Consider the following 21,691-nt stretch of genomic DNA (forward strand, 5'->3'; position numbering starts at 1 on the left):
GAAATACTGTCAAATCTGTACAAGTGACCACCTCTACATAAGGACCACTTTGTGGTGGTGCGTTTGATAATTTTTCCCCATTGACACAAGCATTAAGAATTCTGTCTATAGTGATCAACAGTCCACATACATTTAGACCAGATTTTCTTATAATCTAAAAGTGGTTACAAATTCACCTCAAAACTTTGTTAGATGATTGTACCACAGGATGGGTGCTCAATCTATCATTTTGTCTGTTGTACAGTTGACATTTGAGGAGGAAGCAGAGAGGCGTGAGTTGGAGGAGGTTCTGTTCGAGTCGGTGTCCAAGAAAGCCTGGAGTGACGTGCTGCTACAACTGCTCAAGGTCAGGGAAGGTCATTTGTAACTGACACCATTTCAAACATTTAGACTGTCACTAACTTTGCTATTTTTACGTCTTGTTTGGTTTTCTAGTACTTCTAGTACACATTTCTAGTATTCTCAAAGACACTTTCCCAGGTTAATGTAACCTCTGACCTTGCTCCCTATGTGATCTCCTTCCCAGGTTCTCGTGCTGTCCAGAATCACCCCCAGGCAGTTCAAGAACATCCCCCTCCCCATCAAGGACATCCCCCTCCCCACGGTGAACCCTGACCCCCTGGCCAGTAACATTTACAGTGTGGGGGAGAGAATCCTCCTGGCCTGGCTCAACCACTACTATGAACACATGCGGCACAAGGTCTGGGCAGACTGTGACAAGGGTAAGAATGTCTTTTCTGATAATTTGTAAAAGCTAGTGTGTGATAAGTGCTAAATTTGACACAGCAGCTTAGAGTTTCTTTACTATATAGTTGTTTGGGTTACTTGACCAATACTTGGTTGCTCATTTGTATGGTATTATTGTTAAAAAGAGTAATCAATATTTTGCACTGAAGATTTGTTCTAGAGGCACATTTTGGGCTCAAATACAAAATCTGTATTCAGAAAAAAATTTTGACACTTCAATAAGTAATCTGACTTGGAATACACTTTTAACCATCATTCTTTCTTGGTTCAAGGAAAAGCGTAAGTATGGCAACCTTGTCGTAAGTTGAAGGTCCTTTTGTTCCCACCAGGTGGCGTTCCCCCGTCCCGCTGGGTGGTGAACTTTGACTTTGACCTGCTGGACGGACTGGTCCTAGGAGCCGTGCTGGCCGCACATGTTCCCTTCCTGGTATGAACTTCAACTTTGGCTTGTTCATCTCATCTTTAATGACACTGTGCAGATTTATGAACCATGATAAACTTTGAGTGCCCTTAGATAGATTCATTGCTGGACTTGCAGTGCATGCTTATATACAAGTATCATACAAAAAAAGTAAACTTCTCTGTCAGTAAACTTTTAAACTTATTTCTATAGGCAATTATAATTCAGCTTAGCATTGAATTTAACATGTAAAACACAGTAGCTTTTTAGGCAAATATGTCAATATGAATTGGTTCAGTGTTCTAGCTAGCCTGATATATTTATTCTGTCATCTCAATTTTGTCTGATGGAACATTATGTCATGTTTTATTTTATTTTCAGATTAAGACCCATCTGAACAGTATGTACACCCACCCATCCACTCCAGAGCAGTGTCTGCACAACGCACTCAAAATCACCAGCGCCTTCAAAACCATAGGGCTGGACTATGACATACAGGTGGGAAAGTTCAACACGTTTCATCTGTGTTTCGTGTCATTTTTCTTGCTGTAAACTGAATGTCAGTAGCAAGTTTGTGCTTGGGCACATTCAGTATAGTTTGCCCATATCAAATTGGGCAAATACCATATTATATACCATATCATATGAAAATTTCAGGAAACATTTTTGTTCTAAAGAAAAAGTGCCAAAATTTATCACAGTATACAAAAATTCAATTCACATGACATATAGCTAAATGCCAGATTTCTATCTAAGATATCTTAAGATTTAACAATTTAATTGTATGTTACCATGTATGAAGATCACAGGAACGTGTGTCTTTTTGCAGGCTATTGACATCACCGACCCCAACCCTGTGGCTATGTTGCTCCTATGTGTCCACTTGTACCAACGGCTACCACACTACCTACCTAAGGCTACTGTGGAGTTTGTGGGATCTCTACATGCCACCGTGCAGAAAGAGGTGGGAATGGTCCTGATACAAAGTGTTTTTAACCTGTTAAAGTGCTGTAGTGACATTTCAGCACCAAGGACAGGGACAATTTTACATCACCTTTTTCACTGATACTGTATCAGTGATTGTGATAGCTAATATTGCATTACAGTTGAGGTCTGTACACTTTGAATTTTATTTTTTTATGAATATTTACTTGCTAGCTCATAAACAGGACTTTTTGAAAAATTAGTGAAAAATTAGTATGATACCACATGTTTTTGTTCTAAAAACATGAACTGTAGACTTGTTATTCTGTGTTAGCTAACTGACAGCCTTTGATAAAAATTGATAAAAGCCCTCTTGAACATTTACCTTTAACATTTGCTACCGGGATTCTGTGACAGACTTTTAGTCAATGTTGAAAAGATAAGGAACTGTTTTGTTTTATTGTTTCAGGTGCGTTTAACCAACCCCAGCTCCAAGCCTTTGATCTACCACCCGATGATCGCCGGACGGGACGCCCGGGACTTCCTCATCCCCAAGGCGGAGGCGATCGCCGTCCCACCACGCGGGAGTCACAACCTGCCCGTGGAGTTCACCAGCCGACTGCTGCGGCCTGCGGAGGCCGTGCTGGTGCTGGTAGGGCGCAGGGCGGGTGCGGCCGTCGGTTCTACTCTCGTGTTTAACCTCAGGACAATGGTGGACAACATCACTCCTAAGGTAACAGGTTTTTTTGCGGCATTAGCAAACACAGCTTTATTCAACAATATACTGAATATTGAACAGGGACATGTAACAGGGATGGCATGTTGGAATATGTCCAGGCCTCCATTGTTTGCTATGTTGCTTCTTTGCTTGCTTTCAGAAAAGGATGACTGTTTTTCTTTCATAGAATAAATCAAAGTGCATGAATGGGTCTAGCTTCCTTTTAATGGTACAATGTGGGCGTCTGAAAACATTTCTGCATTTACAGTTACTGTAACATCTCCAAGTGCTGCCTTGTATTGAGTCTAATTTGCTTGCCTGTTTTTGCTGCATGCAATTGTGTTGGCCTTGCTATAACCCTATCCCCACGCTGCATCACCTGCAGTCTTTCTCTGACAAACAGGGAAACATCAAGATCGAGTCCCCCTGCTACGAGCTCTACCGGTGCAAGCTGAATGTCACCAACCCGTTTGACGAGCCCGGAGACTTCCGTATCGTTCTGGTGGAGGCACGCGAGCCCTTCCCTTCACCCAAGGTCAAGAAGGCGGCTTCTCAGAAGAGCAGCTCCGCAAAATCAATGAAGAAGATCAAGTCCAAGATTGATCATGGGTGAGTAAAAATAGCATCTTATTTGTCAACTTGTGAATAATGGAATTTGTTCAAATCTGATAGCTAGTAGCTTTTTCAAAACACATGTTGTATAAAGCTAACATGTATCAAGTTGCCAAGAGCCATTTTATTGCATATCATCCTTGTTGAACGTTGAGAAATTCTGAATATTTTAAAAAAGAGATCTCAATTTTCCGTATTTACAAACTACTATGAAGACAGCAGTTCGGAATGTGCTCTGAAAACATGTCCCTCTTTTCCATTGCTTTCCCTATCAAAGAGGAGGACAGCGTACACAAAGGTATTTTCATAGGACATTGATGGACGTGTTGGTGTAGAATAGTTTGTCATAATTTCCGTGTCATACACATCAGAAATTAATATTTCACAGTAATCTGTAGCAAGTACATTCTAGCATGTCATTGGTTACAGATGTCAAACCTGTGGAAATTAGACTAAGTGCATCATAACATTAGCATTTCTATTGATGGGAATAGCTGATGATTTTCTTATGTTTTCTGTCACGTATCAATTTTCCATCATCTTTTTTTCCACAGCCAGAAGAAAGTGGATTCTCCTTCTCCTCCCCCTAATGATGAGAAAATTGAGATCACTGCAGCGGTTGAGAAATGTAAGTTTTATTCTTACACATTATATCTAAATACATATCAAGTCACATAGTTGGTAATAAAAATGCCTATCATATCATCTTGGCATCAAAATATGGGATGTGTCTTCTATATTTTTTTAACGACTTGTTTATTCCATTTTTCTGCAGCCACCACAGACAACACAGCCTTTGGGTCATTCTTCAGTCCGAAGGCGTCTGTTCACCTGGACGGGCGCGGCTCAGCAGAGGTGGAGATTGAGTTCCTCCCGTTCCAGACCGGCCATCGCCAGTGTTCCGTCCTCTTCATTAACGAGGAGGTGGGAGAGTTCCTGTACTCCATTGAGGCGTCGGCAGTACTGCCGCTGCCGTCTGTGTTACCCTGGGTCCCCAGTCCACACAGTGTCAGGATCAGCAGTGCAGCTGCTGCAGGTATGTTAGCTGTGTGTTGGAATTAAATGTTATCTTCAAAAGGTCTCACTGAAAAACACACTTCTTGTTTATTGTGTCGCTAAAGATCCTGATTACAGGACTGGTGTGTATGTTTTTATTAAGGCTTAGCAGTCTTCCCTTGTAGAATTCCTTTGTATCATTTTATCTACTTAAATAAGAAAGCTTGTTGAAAAGAAAGAGAATGACAAAGAACTTGACCTGAAGAATAAACAACCGCATAAACAAATTATTGCATGCTTTCTGACCAGGACTTTTCTGCTATTCCTACATACAATTATTTCTTGATAGATGGCAAGATTTCATCAATTTGGTAGATTTCCACTTCTCTGCAACTTGTCCAATCATCTGCCCCATGAAACAGGCTGCAGACTCCTTCCCAAGAGATGCAGTGCTCCTCTTCCAGGTCACATGATCATGTTTCTGTTGTTCCTGTGGCAACTGTTGTTGCTATCAAAGTTTACCCCAGTACTCTTCAATTATTTCAAAGTGTTTTTCATAGAGTTCATACAAAAACTGTACCTTAACTGTGCCTATTTTTTTTAATTCTTTGATTTCTTTTTCAGTATTTTCAGCCACTGTTTCCACAAGATGTTGAACTTGGAGTTACAAATTTTCTGTTAGTCAATTTGAAATCTCATCTAAAAAGTTTTTATGGCACATATTAGTTAAACATTGAGCAGCACAACTGTTGAATTCAAAGTTGGCTGTCGTTAAGTTCTGTATGTCTGAAGTCTGTGATTCCTTGTTCCCTAGGTAAGGGACGGGGTCTGTTTGGAGGAGACGACCGTGTGATCTACTGGAAGTGTGAGAATAACTCCGTCCTGAAGGAGAACCTGGTCATCCCCATCACCAACGCCGCCCGGGAACGCTCGCTGGTCATCGCTGCACAGCAGAGGATGTCTGAGTACGAGCGCGAGAGGAGAAAGGTGAGAGACTGGATCTTATTAATTCCTAATTGTAAGTACTGTATCTACTTCTGGGAATGTATTGTTTTAAATGGCTGAGCTGTGGCTTTGTGTGTCTGTTGGCTGGACAGAGTAAGTTGACAGCATGTGGGTGAGGGAAGATTGACAGGCAGAATGACAGGTCAAAAGGTCAGACACAGGAAATGGCATGAACTTGTAGGTCATGAAAACCCCAAATACTATGTAAATGTTGCAATGGAAAAAATCAAATCTATACCTTTTTCAGTGTTTTGCTATGGAAAGTATCTGTTCAGAATCAGAATTGGGTTTGCCAAAATATGAACAGTATGTAGGTATGTACAGTGTAGCATGGCTCTTGAATGAAAGTCTAACCTCAGTGTTGCTTTTGCATTTGTAGGTGGCTGGTACGTTGGCCAGTGGAACAGTGACAGCAGCCATAGCTGCGATGGGTCTGCATGACCGTGTGGTTGATCGTTCTCGCCACATCACCACATCACACATGCTCATCGCCCCTCCTGAAGGTAGGAATTATTTGGTTATTTGTCTATTTATTTTTTGTCATCATTTGTAGCAATAATCATAGCTGAGTATCTTCTTATTTGTTAATGTATTATTCATCTTTTTCAGGCACCACCTTTAACGTACAGGTCAGCTCTCCACTGTTTGACGCCCCTACCCAGGTGTTCGTCCCCTCACCCCTCAACAACCGGCCCAAACCAGCTTCAGAGGTGGCCAGGGAGGGACCCAGGATCGAGAGATCAGCTGCAGGGATTGTTGGAAACCAAGGTGAGAGACACTGTCGCCATTTTCCAAAGAAGCACATAAACCAGTAAAATAACCCCCTGCTGTAGTGCTTGCACAGCTGAGTGGTCCAAGGGCTATAGGAACATAGATGGGCACTGTCCTATATATATAACATAGCATTGGAAGGACTAGCCAAGCTTGATCACAATTAGTCAGCCCAACAGCAAGAGATTGCATAAATCTGGCTATGGGAATAACTAACACAAGAATCCTAAAGGCAGAAATGACATCTCTGAGACTCAAGTGTTTTCTTTAAAGCCTACTCCAGTATGATTCTAATCTTAGTTGGTATGTTTCTTCTGTAGGCGTGATTTTAGACGATGGAACCATCAACATCCCAATCAAGTTCCAGCCAAAGGGCGCTGGCCACTACCCCTGCCGTATCGTCCTCTTCGCTCCAAACGACGTGCGTGTTTTCCAACTGGAGGTTATCGTAAACCCAGACGGCAGCGCTGCTGAACTGGAGTTTGTCACACCTGCTCACCAGTCTGTGTCACAGGATATCCCCATTGTAAGTAAAAATGCTGTTAGTTTTTCAAATACTGACAGTAGTATGCTGTGGGGGTTTATGGAGAAGGCAGGGCTGTCTACTATGCCATACCACCAGACCAGGCTATCCTTTCTAGGGTATGCACGGGGTTTGGTCTGTAATGGAGTGTAGTAGTTAGTATAATCCCCTTCTGGATCACAATGCTGGGGGGGGGGGTAATTTTTGCCTTGAGATGAAGAAAGCTTCAATTGACTGAGGCTGGAAATATACCCCAATGTTAAAAATAGTTCTTTTCAGCTCCCAACACAATTTAAGCTTGCAACTGACCACAATAGACAGAAGTCTCACTACTATAAATTACATTGTATTTTTTAGTTATCAAAATACTGTACTCAGTTGCATACCTTTGAACTCTTTTCCAATATTTCTAACCCCTTCTGTTTATTTCTTTAGCACAACCCGACCCTCCATGACTGGGAGTTGAAGGCAGAGCTGGAGGGTGATGGGTTCTATGGACCCCCCCTGATGCTGGCCCGGGCACAGCAGACAACTCTTTACCCTCTCATGTTCAGGCCAGTCCTGGAGTGTTTGTCACTGGTGGGTAGCTTTGACTATAAGAGCTTCTGGATCAATAATTGTATTGCATTGTTGTTAGGAACATGTTTTATAGTGTTGGATGTGATTTCAAATTGTTAAAAATATTCTGGATTACTGTACAAGTCATGCAAAAGGAACAGAGAGACTCTCTTTTAACATACTGTAAATCCCCCCCCACACACACACACTAAAACTTTGTCTTAAGAATGATTTACATTTCTTGGTACCATTTCTAACTCTACTTCCTTTCTTACAGGGAAGGTTGTTGCTAAGGAACCATGAGGATGGTACAGAACACATCTTTAACCTGAAGGGACTGGGACAGAAGCCTCTGGCTCTGGACCACATAATTGTGCCATGCAGGGCCAGGGAAAAGTAAGTTGTTTCCTTGTCCTATCTGAGAGCAACCAGCATGGTTTCAGCACCAAGGACAGGGACATGGTGCCATGACTATCCTGTACTTGTTATGTTTGTCCTATTTGTAAGTAGATAAAAGTGGAGTGGAGAACTAAACTTTGAGCATGTTAAAGAACCCACCATGCATCTTGTTAGGACCCAGTCAAATTCATGATATGCTAGGCTAGCAACAGAAAATTGAATGCATTTTGGGAGCAGTTACAAATGTTCTGTATATTGTCTTTAAGCTGGCCACCTCACTATAATAACTACCTTTTTCCGTTTGCAAAAAATTTTAAAGCACATGCATTAAGTAACCTGACCAATAAGGTCACCTGTCCAAGAAGCTGGGTGGCCCTTTTAGGCAGGTTTGTCTGTAATCCAAATTCAGAGCTGACTTGAACTCCTAATATATTCTGTACACATGTGCTGTATTTCCAGGGTGACCAAAGTGGTGCAGGTTCCAAACGTGTCCAACAGGAAGCTGATCTACCAGGTGTCGTCCAGCCTGTCCTGTGTGTCGGGCGCTCCCACGGTTACCGTGTTGCCGGGGCAGACCACGCCCTACAGGGTGTCCATCTCCCCCTGGCAGAGGGGAGCCTTCAGCGGAGTCATCACCTTCGTGGCTGGAGATGCACAGAAACCCAGGTACGACAACTAATGATGCTCTTATTCCTTTTTTCTTGAGAATATTCTAACAATCAGTCACTCCTTTTTTTTCCTGAGAATATACTTCCCACCAGTCACTTTATGTTTCAAAGGTCATTGAAAAATTTCAAGGGCAATGCATTTTAGGAGCCTAACATTTCAGTATGCTGCAGTACCTAGAAGTACAGTGAAGAGCTGATAAAACTAGAAAGGCCGACATTTGCTTGGGAGCAAATACAGCATATTTCAGTCCATCTCCCTCCCACGCAAAAGTGGACTATTCCAAACTTACCCCAGTGCAAAACTGGCAAAGGTTCGCAAATAAATGAAGCTATGTAATTGAGAACAAAGATGCTAGAACAAGCACATTGAATCTCGAAAGCTTTACTAATCTTATTACAGGTATGCAAATACTAACAATGATGAGATTTGATACATTTTGAAGGTCTTAGGCACATAAAATTGAATGTGTGGGTCATTACGCACGACTTACATGCGATGTGACCCCAGGTAACCCCAATGGAACACATGTTCCATGGCCAACGGCAGATGGAACAGGCCATTCTTTAGATAGAATGTGGAACGGGTGCAGCACTTTTCGCCCTTTTTTGGCCTGAAATAGCCATTAAAGTCCCCCAAATGAGTCATTTGGAAGTGGTGTATGCCAAATATGTGACAGCTATTCTGTAGACACACGTTCAAGGTACCCTTATACCGAATTTCAGATCATTTGGTTGTAAAACCAGGGCTCAGGATCCAAAAATCCATTTTTTTGCCACAAATGCCCCAAAAAACCTTCATAAAAATTTTTCAAAGGCATGTATAAAAAAAATGAAAAAAACGCCTGGGGGTATTGGCCCACTCTACCTCCATGCCAAATTTCAAGTCATTTGGCTGAATGATGGCGGAGTTGAATCCCTTTGACTGTTTGGCAGGAGAAGGAGGAGAAGAAACATGAGAGAACACAATATATTTCATCCATACCATGGTATGGACTGAAATATAAATAGTGTACTTGGATTACAGATAATCTTAATATAAGTGTTTAATATGATTATATTTATCTCTTCCTCCAGGGAGGATGATTCCAGTAGTGATGAGGATGATGAGCTGCCCACTTCCCCAGTCACCCCCAGCTCTCGCCTGTCATCTTTTGAAGGAGATGGTAAGAATTGTCCCCATTACATATTCTAGTATACAGTATTGCATTAAGAAAATAGAGTAATATGTACTTGTCAAATACATGTCATATGACATATGTGTATTTTACCTGATTGTACAAACTTGTATATTACAGCAGATGGAGACTTCCCTGGTGGTTACCGGGTGTGGTACTCCCTAGAGATCCAGGCAAGCCCTCCTCAGCCTGAGAAACGTCTTCAGATCACCTGCTCAGCACAGGTAACACACCTGTTCAGCATCTGTTGTGTGATTTTAAACCTTTTTTGATACTAATTCTGATGTCTCCAAATACAAATGTATAATGAAAACTTCACTATTTTTACTGCAGTAACTGTAATATTAATAAAATAACGAAATAACGTTTGAGCTTCTGTCTTATTAAAGATTAGAGGATCTGCATATATAATACAACTCCTTTAACTGCTGTGATGTCTTGTTGAACTTTTTTTTGCTTCAATAATTGTGTGTGTTAATCATTCTAACAAACTTATAACATCTGTTGTCTTCCAAGCTGTTGGATTATGTGAGAGAAGGTGGCGTCTCAAAGGTAAACAAATCAACAAAAAGTACAAACTATGCACCATAGCCAGCCAGCACCTTGTCTTCTGCACTGCCTCTGCTACAGCATGTCACTATAGGCATATAGACTTGTCTAGCGGCCAGTGTACATGTATGGTTTAGGGTGTTATGATACAACTGTATGCATCACAGCACTTGCATGCATGCTTTAACTTGCACGGTGGCACACACAAATTCCTGGGTTAAAGGCTTAATCCTTTCAATCCCAACTACTGGTGTAAAGGTGTAGAGCACTATAGATGATTATTTTGCCGCACTCCTTTTCTTTTAAGTTTGCTACTGTCTCCTTTCCATATGATGGCAATCACTGAGTGAAGGTGAAGCGACCAAAATTGCATTTGTGTGACCCTTGACTTTGCAATAATTACCGGTATGGAATATGATGAAAAAGTATCATATAAAACTTAAAAGACTACACAACATACACGCTCAAAAAAATATTAGTTTTGTTCCTTGTCTGTGAAATTCATTGAGCAATCTAACAAATATTTGGTCAGCAATCGGTCACTTAGTTGTCACTGCCTTTAGTGGAAAGTGGTTGTAAGATATAGTGTGTACTCAAATAGGCAGTCAGTAATGTTTAGCTTAGCTCACAGCTTGTTACCCTTTTGTATCAAATTCATTCTCAAACTATAAAGGCAACATTTGCAAAGAAAATGCATAATGATGCATATGGTCTGCTCTGTTGATTCTTACTCAAACACATTCATATGTATGGTCAGACAGGATTCTAAATCCCTCCTGCTATAAAATTCAACATGGTGTAACCCAACACTAGTCACCATGGCAACAGACAGTCTGGTTCAGGTCATTGACCTTTTTGGTTGGAGAAGAAGAGGAAACCTAGCAAAAACAATATGTTTTCCTTCGGTAAACATAAATACATTGTAACAATCTTTTCCTCCCTTCTCCAGTCTGCTGCGATGATGGAAGTTCCCATCCAGAACCCCACAAACAAGGAGCTGACCCTGTCTGTCACGATCGAGGGGGCGGGGCTTAGCGGTGAGCCCAAGGTCACCCTGGCTCCCGGGGAGGAGAAGTGGTACCAGCTGCTGTTTGCTCCGACTGTAGTGGGGAAAACCAGAGGAAGGTTGGTCATGTTGTCTGTCAATCAAAAACAAGATGTAGAGAAAACAATGAGCCTCTTCAGTGATGCATAAAATCTGACATACTGACTACTTACTCATGTAGTTAGCATAAGGGTTTTGCCCAATCAGCAAACTTTCAGTACTGAAATGTGACTATCAGTAGCTGTTTAGTTACTGACCGACACATTTCAGTAACACGTCAGCATGATTTTATGACAAAATCTTTGTAATATGTATAGTAAATTTTCAGTTTCTATTAGGGATGAGATTTTTGGAAGTAAGAATTTCTTTAAGAATCTTCTAAACGATCATTTTGTGTACCTGGCAGCTTGATCTTCTATGGTGACACCGTGGGAGAGTTCTGGTATGACCTTGATCTAGTAGCAAACACACCTGCCCCGAAAGTCCTGCCACAGATGGAATGTGAACTTGGAAGGTAAGAAAATAATCCTCTTCACTTACTGTCTTGCTGAATGTAAACTTACCTACATAAACATCATAGAAATACAAAATTACTGTTAATGATTTCTTATAATTTCAACCTAGCAAGTGGGTATAGAAACTACTATGATCTAAATGCTACTGCCAATAGTACATGGATGAAATATACTTTCTATTTCTTAGTCTGTGTTTTCCTAATCCCCATCAGGTGGACTCGTCAGTTCATCCGTTTGTACAACCCGACAGATGAGCCCATTGAGCTGGAGCCACAGAACAGTAATCCTAACAACTTCACTCTGGAGGTGGACCCTGCCAAACCTGTAAGTCTCATGATCAACTTATCAGGAAGAACAAATGTTACCATCATTACAAAGACCCTCCTTTTTTCTGAGTAAGGCTATGGGATGTCCAAGAAAAAACAAAGCAAACAGCCATTACATATATGTGATGGTTGTCATTTAAAACTGCCTTTATGATAAAGCCGTTTTGTATCATGTCTTTGAATGAGTGGATGATATTTTTTGCTTTTTCTCCCACCAGGTTACTCTGCAGCCCAGGTCCAGTCTCATGGTGCCCCTGCAGTTCCTTCCATCGGCACTAGGGAGCGCTAATCACACAGCAGAGATCACCTTCTGCAGTGAACAGGTGGGCTTTTCCTTGGGATTTGTTCTTTTATGTCGTCACTATTTACAAATTCTTTGGACATTTGAAGGTCAATACTGTGAATTCCATGCACGAAGTCTTGTAACAGCCAGTTTGTGTATTGAGAAGCCTGCCTACAGGATACTTCTAGCAGCCCCTCCACTGGTCAGGCAAGTAGAAGCTAATGCATGGCCAACAGGAGAATTGGGAACATCTTAATCCTGTTGATTTATGCATATGTGCTAACATAGACCATTTATTCCATCCTCTAGCTTGGAGACTGGGTGTACCTGGCCTCAGGTACCGGTATCCTCCCCCAGCCCCTGGACCCTGTCTTGGTCAGTGCAGAGTTCCAGTCCAACACCTCCCTCATCATACCCTTCCGCAACCCGTTTGACGAACCTGTAATAGTGGACGTCATTCTGACAGGTACGCTTTGTGCTCCCATCCAATGAAAAAGCATCTTCCGTGAATAGTGTTATCGGGTTGGTAAGTCACTGAATAAAGAGACGCTTTTTGCACAACCAAGTGTTTTGTTCAGCTGAAGTTTTGGTGACCGTCTGTCACCTTCCTCAGGGCAATTCTGACTGGACTACAGCATAGGTGTTGCTGCTAATAGATGCATTCCCAAATGAAAACTTAATTTGCATATTTACAGGTAAACGATATCTATTATATGGTCCCAAACGTACAGGAGTGTAAAATATACACATGTACATATTGTACATGTTGTCATACAAAACGTTGAATAAAACACTTGGTTGCTTGAAAAAAGCCTCTTTATTCAGTGACTTGCCAACCTGATGAAACTATTCACGTAATCTTCTTTCTACACACACAGGCATTGTTTCAAAGTAGCCGCTTTGGTCTGATATGTTGCTAGTGAGAGGTAGAAGTCAATGCACAGCAATATTGTAGATGCTTTTGAATAATTTTTCTCTTCCCAACCCTGCATGCATCTGCCTGTACCTACAGACCTGTCAGGTACTCAGGACAAAGGTATGGATGGTGAAAAAAGATGTTCATACACAAATTTGGTGAAATTCACCTGGTTCTGTATTTTATATGCCACTGTTTCCCTATTGTGTAAAGCAATTTGTTAAATCTGAGATTTGAAACAGCAGTAATGCAGTTAGTGTTGTATACTGTTGAATCGGTTTTCTCTCACTGTGTCTGCTACATGTTATCTATTTTCAGGATATATTTCTTCTATTATTCTAACTGTAATGAATAGGAAGGATATTTTACATTTTAGGAAGAGCTCAGACCAGTTCAATCAAGATTCAAGATTATTTTGTTGGAGTTCCGCATGAATGTTGAACATTGTTGGTTCATATTGTTTTGAGATAAGGACTAGGTATTATTAACAATATTGAGTTTAACAGAGTCCCATGTCCACAAGGTTACATTCCATTAGTAATATATTCCCCCTGATGAAGGCTAAAAATCTTTTAAAGTAGATATTTTTTAGCTTTCACTAAAGTTAACTTTCTGATATTCGTCTTTTCTACAGACCAGAAACAGTTCCTCCACAAGATCAGTGAATCGGTCATCAAACAGTCCATCACGACAGAGTCCGCCTTCTGTCTCCTCCTCAAACACCCTCACAACATCCACCTGGCTCCCCGGGCGACCCTTGACCTGCCCCTGACCTTTGCCCCCAACCGTATGGAGCTGCACGAGGCGGTGTGCGTGGTGTCGGTGAGGAGGGAGGATGGACTGAGCTGGAAGTTTGCTGAACAGGGCATGAAACTCGAAACACTGGACGGGGAAAGTGGAGAAAGGTCAGAAACAAACTACTGTAAATTCATTAAGTTTTGTGGTAGTTTCAATTTGGGGTAGAAGGAAAAAGGAGGTTTTGCAGTGTCTTAAATTCTGTGGTACAGTTGTCACAAAAGGGAGACATTTTGCAGTGCCATGAATTTGCGGTGGAGAGCTCAATGTACAAATAAAACCACCATGGAAACTTTCAAGCTTCACATCAAAACAGATTTTAAAAGTCAGTAAACAAGCTTGTTGAAAAACTATTGAGAAATTGAGAGAATTTGTCCATTTTAGAGATAACACAGCAATCCAAATTTCTGATTTTCCCAGCAGAAGTGCGAGTAGGACCAGCAGTGGTGGCCTGCGGGACGTGCGCTGGATTTACCCCATTCACGGCGTCCCCGAGTCCCACCCTGTCAAGGACGCAGCCAGGGCCGCCACCGTGGAGTGTCAGGCCAGGAACAGGGTGGAGGAGAGGTTAGAGGTCACGCTGATGGGAGCGGCGCCCAGCTCGGCTGGCGGGTACCCCAACCCGATGAAGACCAGGGCCATAACTCCCATAGATGCACAACGACCGAGCACTGATGGAGTCATTGTTGGAGAAGGTACATATCTCTTGGTCTGACAATTTCATCTGCTTGGATGCATCCTTTTTCTCATATAATCCCTTACAAATTTTTTTGAAGAGTTGAGACCAAGTGCTGATGGTTGTTACTCATGGGATGATCACATTGGTCGTAGGTCATTGTATGATATTGATGTAGAACTTTTACGCAGGCTGGGACAGAATCAAGCACTGATAAGTACAGCTGACAGCCTATTCCATAACAAACGACCCAAGAATGCCCTCAGTTTATTATAACATAAAGATCGTACAACGAATGTGACCAGGCACTAAGTGTAATATAATCCAGTGTAGGCTTCCTTTCGCCTCAAGTTTGTCAACCACACCATACACATCTTACACCTTTTACAAACTAAACCGTCGCGTCTGTTTCCTAGGCAACACCGTGGCAGAGGAGTTCTCGTATGAGATAGAGTATGACTCGGAGGATGCCCAGAGCCTGCTGCAGCACTCCCTGGGTCTGAGTCTGGTCAGGAAACAGCGAGACAGGGTCAGCGGGGTCGTCATTCTGGTCTTCAACCTCATCTTCGCTCCTGCCAAGCCTCTCAGGTGAGAAAACATAGGGTTGAAAACTTTCATTGCTTTTCATTTTATTCCAGGGAGATGGTTAATATAACCAACAGGCCCTGTCCTTGGTGCTGGAGTGATTACCAACAGTCCCTGTCCTTGGTGTTGAATGGAAAACAGATAAACATTTTTGTTTGAATTTTAAAGACAGCTGAGGGTTGCTTTCATCCTTCCAATCATTGTCTTTGTTTCATGAATGGAAACATTTAACTCCATGCAGCAAAAAAAAAACATCACTAATGAAAGATAGCAAATGCTACTTTTTAGAGAATTGATCCAGATGCTTGATTTATTTTGCATTACATCAATTATGAGAGATTTTTGTGGTCTTATTTCTCAGACACAATGTGGAGTTACTGGTGAGGTCTGCCACTGGTGGAGTGTGGAGATTTCCCATCAGGCTGTGTGCCACCGAGCCCACCCCCGATGACATCATCACCATCGAATCTGTGGGTCTGAATAAGGAGTCTGCTGTCGCCTTCAGGCTGACCAGCCAACAGAGGTAAGGAGATGTTAAGTCATTATTAAAGGAAAGTAGAAGTCATGCAGCCTTAGTTACCACACCTAATAGCCTGGTCACTAAACCTATTTTAGCTGCCAAGCTTCTTTCATCTTTTTGCGGAGAGGGTGAAAGAGACTTGGCAGCTAAAGTAGGTGTTTTAACCAGGCTTTGTACGACAGTGTATTTACGGAGAGGATGAAAGACACTTGGTGGCTAAAAAAGGTTTGGTAACCAGGCTAGAAGTTATGTAAGTCATGATAAGATAGCTATTGCAACATATCTATCAACAATGTTTTAATAACATTTTTTCACATCATTTTTCCTGTCTAGCCATCCTGTGGCCTTCCATGCATACTTTGTTGCGGGAAGTGACCCAGAGTTCCAAGTGTATCCTCAGACAGGCGAGCTGCTGCCGCTGGGAACAAACGGCACCCAGATCAGCATCTCCTTCACTCCCTGCATCTATGGCAAACAGTACAACGCCAAACTGGTCATACAGGTAAATACATTGTACTGGGAAACTAGGGATAAAGTCAACTTCATTATTACTTATGGTTAATGCTAAGGCTTTTCATAGGATGATGGACACACCCTTGAGAGCACATGATAACACAAGTCAACAAAAACCTGCTATACAAACCTGCTAGCTCTATGTTTCAGGTAGTGTTGCAAACCATACATTCTGATAACTTGATTTACCAACGTTGCACCTCAGTTGCAACAGCATTTTTGTCTACAACATTGTTCTCTGTAATTCTATCAAATTTTGCATGGTTGAAAAGATGGTTAACTTTGAAATGATGTTAGGAAATCATAAAGTTCTACTAGTGGAGATCCTAATAAAACAAAGAAACAAACTACATTGTAGTATGCTTTTCTGAACTGAAAAGAAATTTCAGCTTTCATTTAGTAAACTTGTTTCTCTTCTAACCTCATCATTGTAATCTCTCCCCAGACCCATGACATGCAGTGGACCTACAACATCCGCGGGATGCCCCAGGTGTACAGACCCCCCGTGGGTCGCTCCTCCAGCCCCATCGCTGGCCCTCACCCCAAACCCACCCTCCACGGGCCCAAACGTAACTTCCTCAAGGAGAACATGCAGCTCATCACCACAGGAGTCTCCTCACCTATCAAAGGGACGTCCATCCTGCTGAAGTAGTTAGAACACACGGTCACCCCATCAAACTACAATACTGTGAATTCTGAAATGTTTGCAGTGGTTTTATTTTCGCAGTGACCTACTGCGAAATCAAAACGCTGTGTTATATTGTTCTATTATAGTACTAAAAAATTGTGTCAACTGTGAACTTCAAACACTGGGAAAACCTCCTTTTCTCTCCTACCACAAAGTAGAACCACTGTGAAGGTAAATGTCCTGGTTAAGTAATTATAGTGTAGAATGGAACTGGTAAAACCACTATGCTACAGTGAATATTGTTTCCATTCCATCCAAGTTTTACTAAATATCTGTTTGAAGACGTGAAATATGTCCGTCCATCATAAAGCAACGATGTGAACAATGATGAAATCTTTGAAGAAGTTTCAAATTTCAAGCTGCTACAGTCTATGGTATTGACTGGATACTAATATAGTATGATTGCTAGTTCTTATATGGTGATACCTTTTGGTGTTAAGTACAAAACATGTGCCTAAAGCTTGTATACTTTGTACATACAGTAGGTGGATATGTTTTCTTGTGACAGTGAAATACCCTCGGACAACTGCCAAAAATGACCAACTTGCTGCTGTGTACTTGATTATGGTTTAGCCACCAGTTATAAAAGACCTCCTGTCACAACTTCTCAACTTTCTTTGTAAGGAATTGTAGAGTTTCGTCAAGGGAAATGAATTCTTACTTGTTTCTTAAAGAAAGGGACAATGAATACTACAACACATCAGAATCAATTGCCAAACAAATCTTAAATGAAAATCAGAAAATGTAATTCTGTACATATATGCCTTGAATTTGCGATGTATTATTTTACTGGGATGGCACAAAAAAGAAAATGTGTGGCAAATAGATACAAGTTAAGGGTATAGAAATGGAATAGCTTGTATAGAACTGTGTATTTCGAGCGTTGGTATTACTATGCAGATAGAGATTGTTGTTCATTTAGCAGGAGAATTCTATGTTGTACATGTAAATGATCTTGATGTAGTACTTTAAGAAGGCTATGGTTTTTCTGTATATACCGTGTGTTGAATTCAGCACTTCTTGTGAATTGGACAACTCACTGTGCCTTATTTACACTCTTAATACATATGATTTTACTACCTACAAATGTAGAGATGTCTGGTGGTTTGGTGTTAACTGTATCCTTACTACTATTAGTTCATATTGTGTATGCATACCCAGTATTGAGGCTCTATATACATAACAGAAATCATTTGTCCCCTGGATCATAGGTCAGAAATAACACAGAACCATTTTCCATAGCCAAAAGTTCTTTAATGCAATAGTAGTCTTCTGTAGCTCAAAAAATGGCAAGCTTGGATTCTGTATTCCTTACATGTCTTTGCCAATTGTTCCTTTAAATCAATGTTTCATATGTCTTGCATCGATTCTGATCAGAAAACTGCTCCATATAGAAATTGGAAATTCAATTGAATCTGAGACCTTTGTTTGCAAAAGTAATTCACGACAGTAAGTCACAAAGATTGCAGCAAAAAGCATCACAATATTGTACCATTATTGCAAAACCAATTAATGCACTGTCACCGTCATGGTCACATCTTTTGCGAAGGCACTCAGGTGTTTCTGAGGGATGTCAAGATGACACACTGAAGAAGTCGGTGCAGGTCGGACTGAAGACACCCCCATTGTTGTACGTGTGCTCTCTAAACTTTTCAGTTTGTCTTTCAGAGTCAGCATGTGTCCAGGGTAGTACGTCTTAGAATTGTCTGTACTACTGTGGACGAAAGGAGCACTGCATATAAAGATGCTCCCATTGTGGACAGGTGTGTAGAGTGTCTTGCTTGGCAGGATGATCTCCGGCCAACTGATGGTCACTGCTGTCCACTGGTCTGCGGCAATGTCGTAGTACTGGTAGAATCCTTCGAAGGTGTCGCTATCCAAGACACCCAAAAAATGGATCTTGTTGTCCCTGAGATAGGATACCATGGCCTGATTTTCATCGTCCGCCCCCCTGCTCATTGAAACTGGGCACGTCGCCGACAGTTTACCCCAGACGTTTGTCTTCACATTGTAGTAGGGTAGCTGGCCGTTGCCAGCGATGTTTGTACCATTCCCGTCCTTCCCAAACGTGAGGTAGATGTGATCGTTTGTCGCAACTGCCTCCACATCGCTGCAGACTTTGTTCATGGACGGGATGTAAGACCAGGTGTGATTGGCCTCGTTATAGCGTTCTACCGTCGTCACGGGCACTTCGCCGATGGACCCACCGAGGAACATCCTCTCGCTCTTCCCACCGATGGCGTACAAGCAGCCACCGCATGGCACCAGGGCGAAGTTCGCTCTCTTGGCACTCATGTTGCGTACCCTGGTCCAGGAGTTCTCGATCACAGAGAAGCAGGAAACGAAAGAAGTCACGCGATTCTCGGGCCACAATCGCCCTCCGGCCACGTAAACCTTCCCGTTCAAGGCCGCTATCGCGTTAAACGTAACCGCGTAGTTCAGAGGACACAGCTGGCACCACGTGTCCTGCCTTGGCAGGTAACACATCATCTCAGTGGTCCCGTCCTCGTTGCCTGGCAACCTGCTCACCCCGCCCATTACCATGACAACCTCCTCCATCTTTCCAGACCTTGCGTTCAAACGTCCAGATGACGACTCTTCTTCTTCAGATGAAGACGTCTGTGCGGCGATGTATTTCTGACACTCCTCACTCTCCCTGACCAACTGTTCCGTCTTCACGAATTCTTCCAAGTAGGCTTTAGGGATGTCTGTGAATCGAATGTGTGTAAACAGGGTGGGGAAATGGTCCTTTCTTGCGGGCAAATCACGCTTGGTCCAGGCCACCAGGAAGCCGAACAGTTCCTCTTCTTTAGCCACCTGCAGTAAGTCGTCTGCTAAGAGGTCTTGTACGCTGTCGAGAGGGATGTCTAGAGTTTCCTCCCGCTCGATCACAGCATGGACGTTCTTACGGATGGTCTCATTGGCAGCTTGGAGGAGATTGTCGCTCTTGTATACCTGAGCCAGTGCCTTCATGGCCAGGCAGTTGGACACGTCCAATTGTTCCTGTGATAAACAAAACAACAAACATTCTAAACAAACACAAGCATTGAGAATCCTATCTATAGTAACCACCTGTCCAAATAGACCTCTCAGTGGTCTCCTTGGTTAGTCACTGACCATAGTGTATAAATAATGCAAACAGGGGAGACTCATTAATAATAGCATGTAGAACTATAAAGGGGAGATTCATCTCACCAGGAGGTACTGGATGCACAGCTCCTTGACCTCCGTCATGAGCAGGTGGTCTGCCGTCTTCAGGAGTTCCTCCACCGTGTCCTCCTGAATCCGGAGCGCTCCGGAGTACATGTACGCCAGCAGCTCCTCCAGAACCTCCGCAGATGTGAAGTTCAGGGTCGCCGTGCCGCTCTGCTGTTCCACCATGTTGGTCTGAATGAAGAAAAGGTAAATGTTACACTATGCTGTTGGCATAGAATGGAGAGATGGACTCACTAAGACTGTAGATACATACAAACCTTGCATTCTGGAAGCGTTACCAGGCTACACAAGGTCATTCTATGGGGGAGATCGAGGAAGATCACCTTACTTGGTGCACTGATTCTTCTGAGCCTTAGCTATACAAAGATACATAGTTTGGAGGGGATGGTACCTGCTGCATTTACATTGTATCTAGCAGGGCTATGGGAATACTAGACTGCAACTGGAGACAGAAAACTTCTAAACTCCAAGCAGATGTGGGGAGGAAAGATACGAACACTGTCGAACAGCTGTTTTCACTGAGAGATTTATGTTACCAAAACAGGCTAACGGGAAAACAACAATACTCTACAACAGGATCAATGTGGCTGGAGAGTTGCCTAAAATGTTGCAAAATTTATTGTATTCATAATTTATATGGTAAAGAATCGTTTGAAAATCCCATTTATTTGCAGGGATCTAGAGCTTAGTTAGTCGCTCCTTTGATCGAGCACCGCTCTTTTCTACTTAACTGGAGCTGGACAGACTTGATTTTATCATGGCAACTGGTTCAACTACCTTGGCAAATGAACCTCAAATAATTTTATCGCTTCCACAATCGACAAATTATCATGCCATGCTTGAACCGCCAAAAACCATACCTGGAAAAGTGTGTCGAAATACGGGCTACAGGCGGCCAGCACATTGCGATGAACACGGAATTCTTTCCCCTTTGACTTCAGCGTGAAGTCCGTGTACTTGTCCTCTCCTCTCTGCTGACTGATTCGCTGTAAAAGTTCAAATTCATGCCGAATATTCCACACCCTCCGCCCGCCAAGTTGCTCAGCGGCAGCCATCTTGGTGGAAAAAAAGTGAAAGTAATGTCATAGGTCATGACGCGTGTGCAGTCAGCGGCAGTGAAATTTCCGCGGGGGAGGTGCCACTAGCAAGTCTCGAGATCCAGTCCCCTTTTTTCACCCATTCCGCTCGGGAAAATTTTTAAAGGATATTCGGGTCACTAAGCAAGAAAGGCTGGCAAGTTTGAAATGTCAGGATCGCTTTAAGAGCGCCAGGAAATGTAGAGATTTTACAGCAAAACGCTGTAGTGTATGATTTGAGGTCGGCTGCAAAATTTGTCAACATTACTGTGAGTTGTTGGTGCCATATGGTAGTGTGTGTCTTGCAGAGTGACCCGCTATGGAGGACGTCCTAACGCAGATCGCTAGAGACGCCTCAAGTGCCAAACACAAGGCGGTCCGAGACGCCTGCGTGGCAGCCACCGGTGGGTATTTCTTCTGTTGTTTATACAGGGTTTACACTACATAAACCGGGCTCCGCCCCCTCCCCTTAAACTTGTTAGGCGGTTGTTG

General features: G+C 42.5%; 3 protein-coding genes across 3 annotated transcripts in view; 2 read left to right on the forward strand and 1 right to left on the reverse strand.

Moving 5' to 3' along the window:
• LOC109469312 (cilia- and flagella-associated protein 47-like) overlaps window positions 1-17,990 on the forward strand; it is a 34,593-nt gene extending 16,603 nt beyond the window's left edge. Inside the window, 30 exon segments of the mRNA XM_019767818.1 lie at window positions 245-346; window positions 527-722; window positions 1,077-1,174; window positions 1,529-1,645; window positions 1,977-2,111; window positions 2,541-2,804; window positions 3,175-3,398; window positions 3,956-4,029; window positions 4,177-4,437; window positions 5,212-5,384; window positions 5,782-5,905; window positions 6,012-6,170; window positions 6,494-6,699; window positions 7,132-7,275; window positions 7,532-7,650; window positions 8,113-8,319; window positions 9,396-9,484; window positions 9,617-9,720; window positions 10,013-10,048; window positions 10,995-11,170; window positions 11,497-11,604; window positions 11,818-11,929; window positions 12,150-12,254; window positions 12,524-12,680; window positions 13,765-14,035; window positions 14,349-14,620; window positions 15,018-15,189; window positions 15,548-15,709; window positions 16,040-16,208; window positions 16,665-17,990. Of these exon segments, the coding sequence (XP_019623377.1) occupies window positions 245-346; window positions 527-722; window positions 1,077-1,174; window positions 1,529-1,645; window positions 1,977-2,111; window positions 2,541-2,804; window positions 3,175-3,398; window positions 3,956-4,029; window positions 4,177-4,437; window positions 5,212-5,384; window positions 5,782-5,905; window positions 6,012-6,170; window positions 6,494-6,699; window positions 7,132-7,275; window positions 7,532-7,650; window positions 8,113-8,319; window positions 9,396-9,484; window positions 9,617-9,720; window positions 10,013-10,048; window positions 10,995-11,170; window positions 11,497-11,604; window positions 11,818-11,929; window positions 12,150-12,254; window positions 12,524-12,680; window positions 13,765-14,035; window positions 14,349-14,620; window positions 15,018-15,189; window positions 15,548-15,709; window positions 16,040-16,208; window positions 16,665-16,871 (4,743 nt within the window). The 3' untranslated portion in view covers window positions 16,872-17,990.
• Window positions 17,991-18,048: 58 nt separating this feature from the next.
• Window positions 18,049-21,178, reverse strand: LOC109469249 (kelch-like protein 11). Its single transcript, XM_019767726.1, has 3 exons — window positions 20,984-21,178; window positions 20,103-20,294; window positions 18,049-19,910 (listed from the first exon to the last, which is right to left on the reverse strand). The coding sequence occupies exons 1-3, from the start codon at window positions 21,176-21,178 to the stop codon at window positions 18,417-18,419; spliced, it is 1,881 nt and encodes a 626-aa protein (XP_019623285.1). The 3' UTR covers window positions 18,049-18,416.
• Window positions 21,179-21,241: 63 nt separating this feature from the next.
• LOC109469080 (brefeldin A-inhibited guanine nucleotide-exchange protein 3-like) overlaps window positions 21,242-21,691 on the forward strand; it is a 27,512-nt gene continuing 27,062 nt past the window's right edge. Inside the window, exon 1 of the mRNA XM_019767465.1 lies at window positions 21,242-21,603. Within this exon, the coding sequence (XP_019623024.1) occupies window positions 21,519-21,603 (85 nt within the window). The 5' untranslated portion in view covers window positions 21,242-21,518. The remainder of the gene's footprint in view (window positions 21,604-21,691) is intronic.

Source organism: Branchiostoma belcheri, unplaced genomic scaffold, assembly GCF_001625305.1.
Source record: "Branchiostoma belcheri isolate BF01 breed outbred unplaced genomic scaffold, Haploidv18h27 scaffold20, whole genome shotgun sequence".
In the NCBI taxonomy this organism is placed as follows: Eukaryota; Metazoa; Chordata; class Leptocardii; order Amphioxiformes; family Branchiostomatidae; genus Branchiostoma; species Branchiostoma belcheri.

Coding starts and splice junctions, on each gene's coding strand:
- LOC109469249 (XM_019767726.1), bottom strand. CDS start 21,178: ATGGCTGCCGCTGAGCAACTTGGCGGGCGGAGGGTGTGGAATATTCGG. Junction 20,295..20,983: donor ATTTCGACACACTTTTCCAG/GTATGGTTTTTG, acceptor TTCTTCATTCAG/ACCAACATGGTGGAACAGCA. Junction 19,911..20,102: donor TGTGCATCCAGTACCTCCTG/GTGAGATGAATC, acceptor TGTTTATCACAG/GAACAATTGGACGTGTCCAA.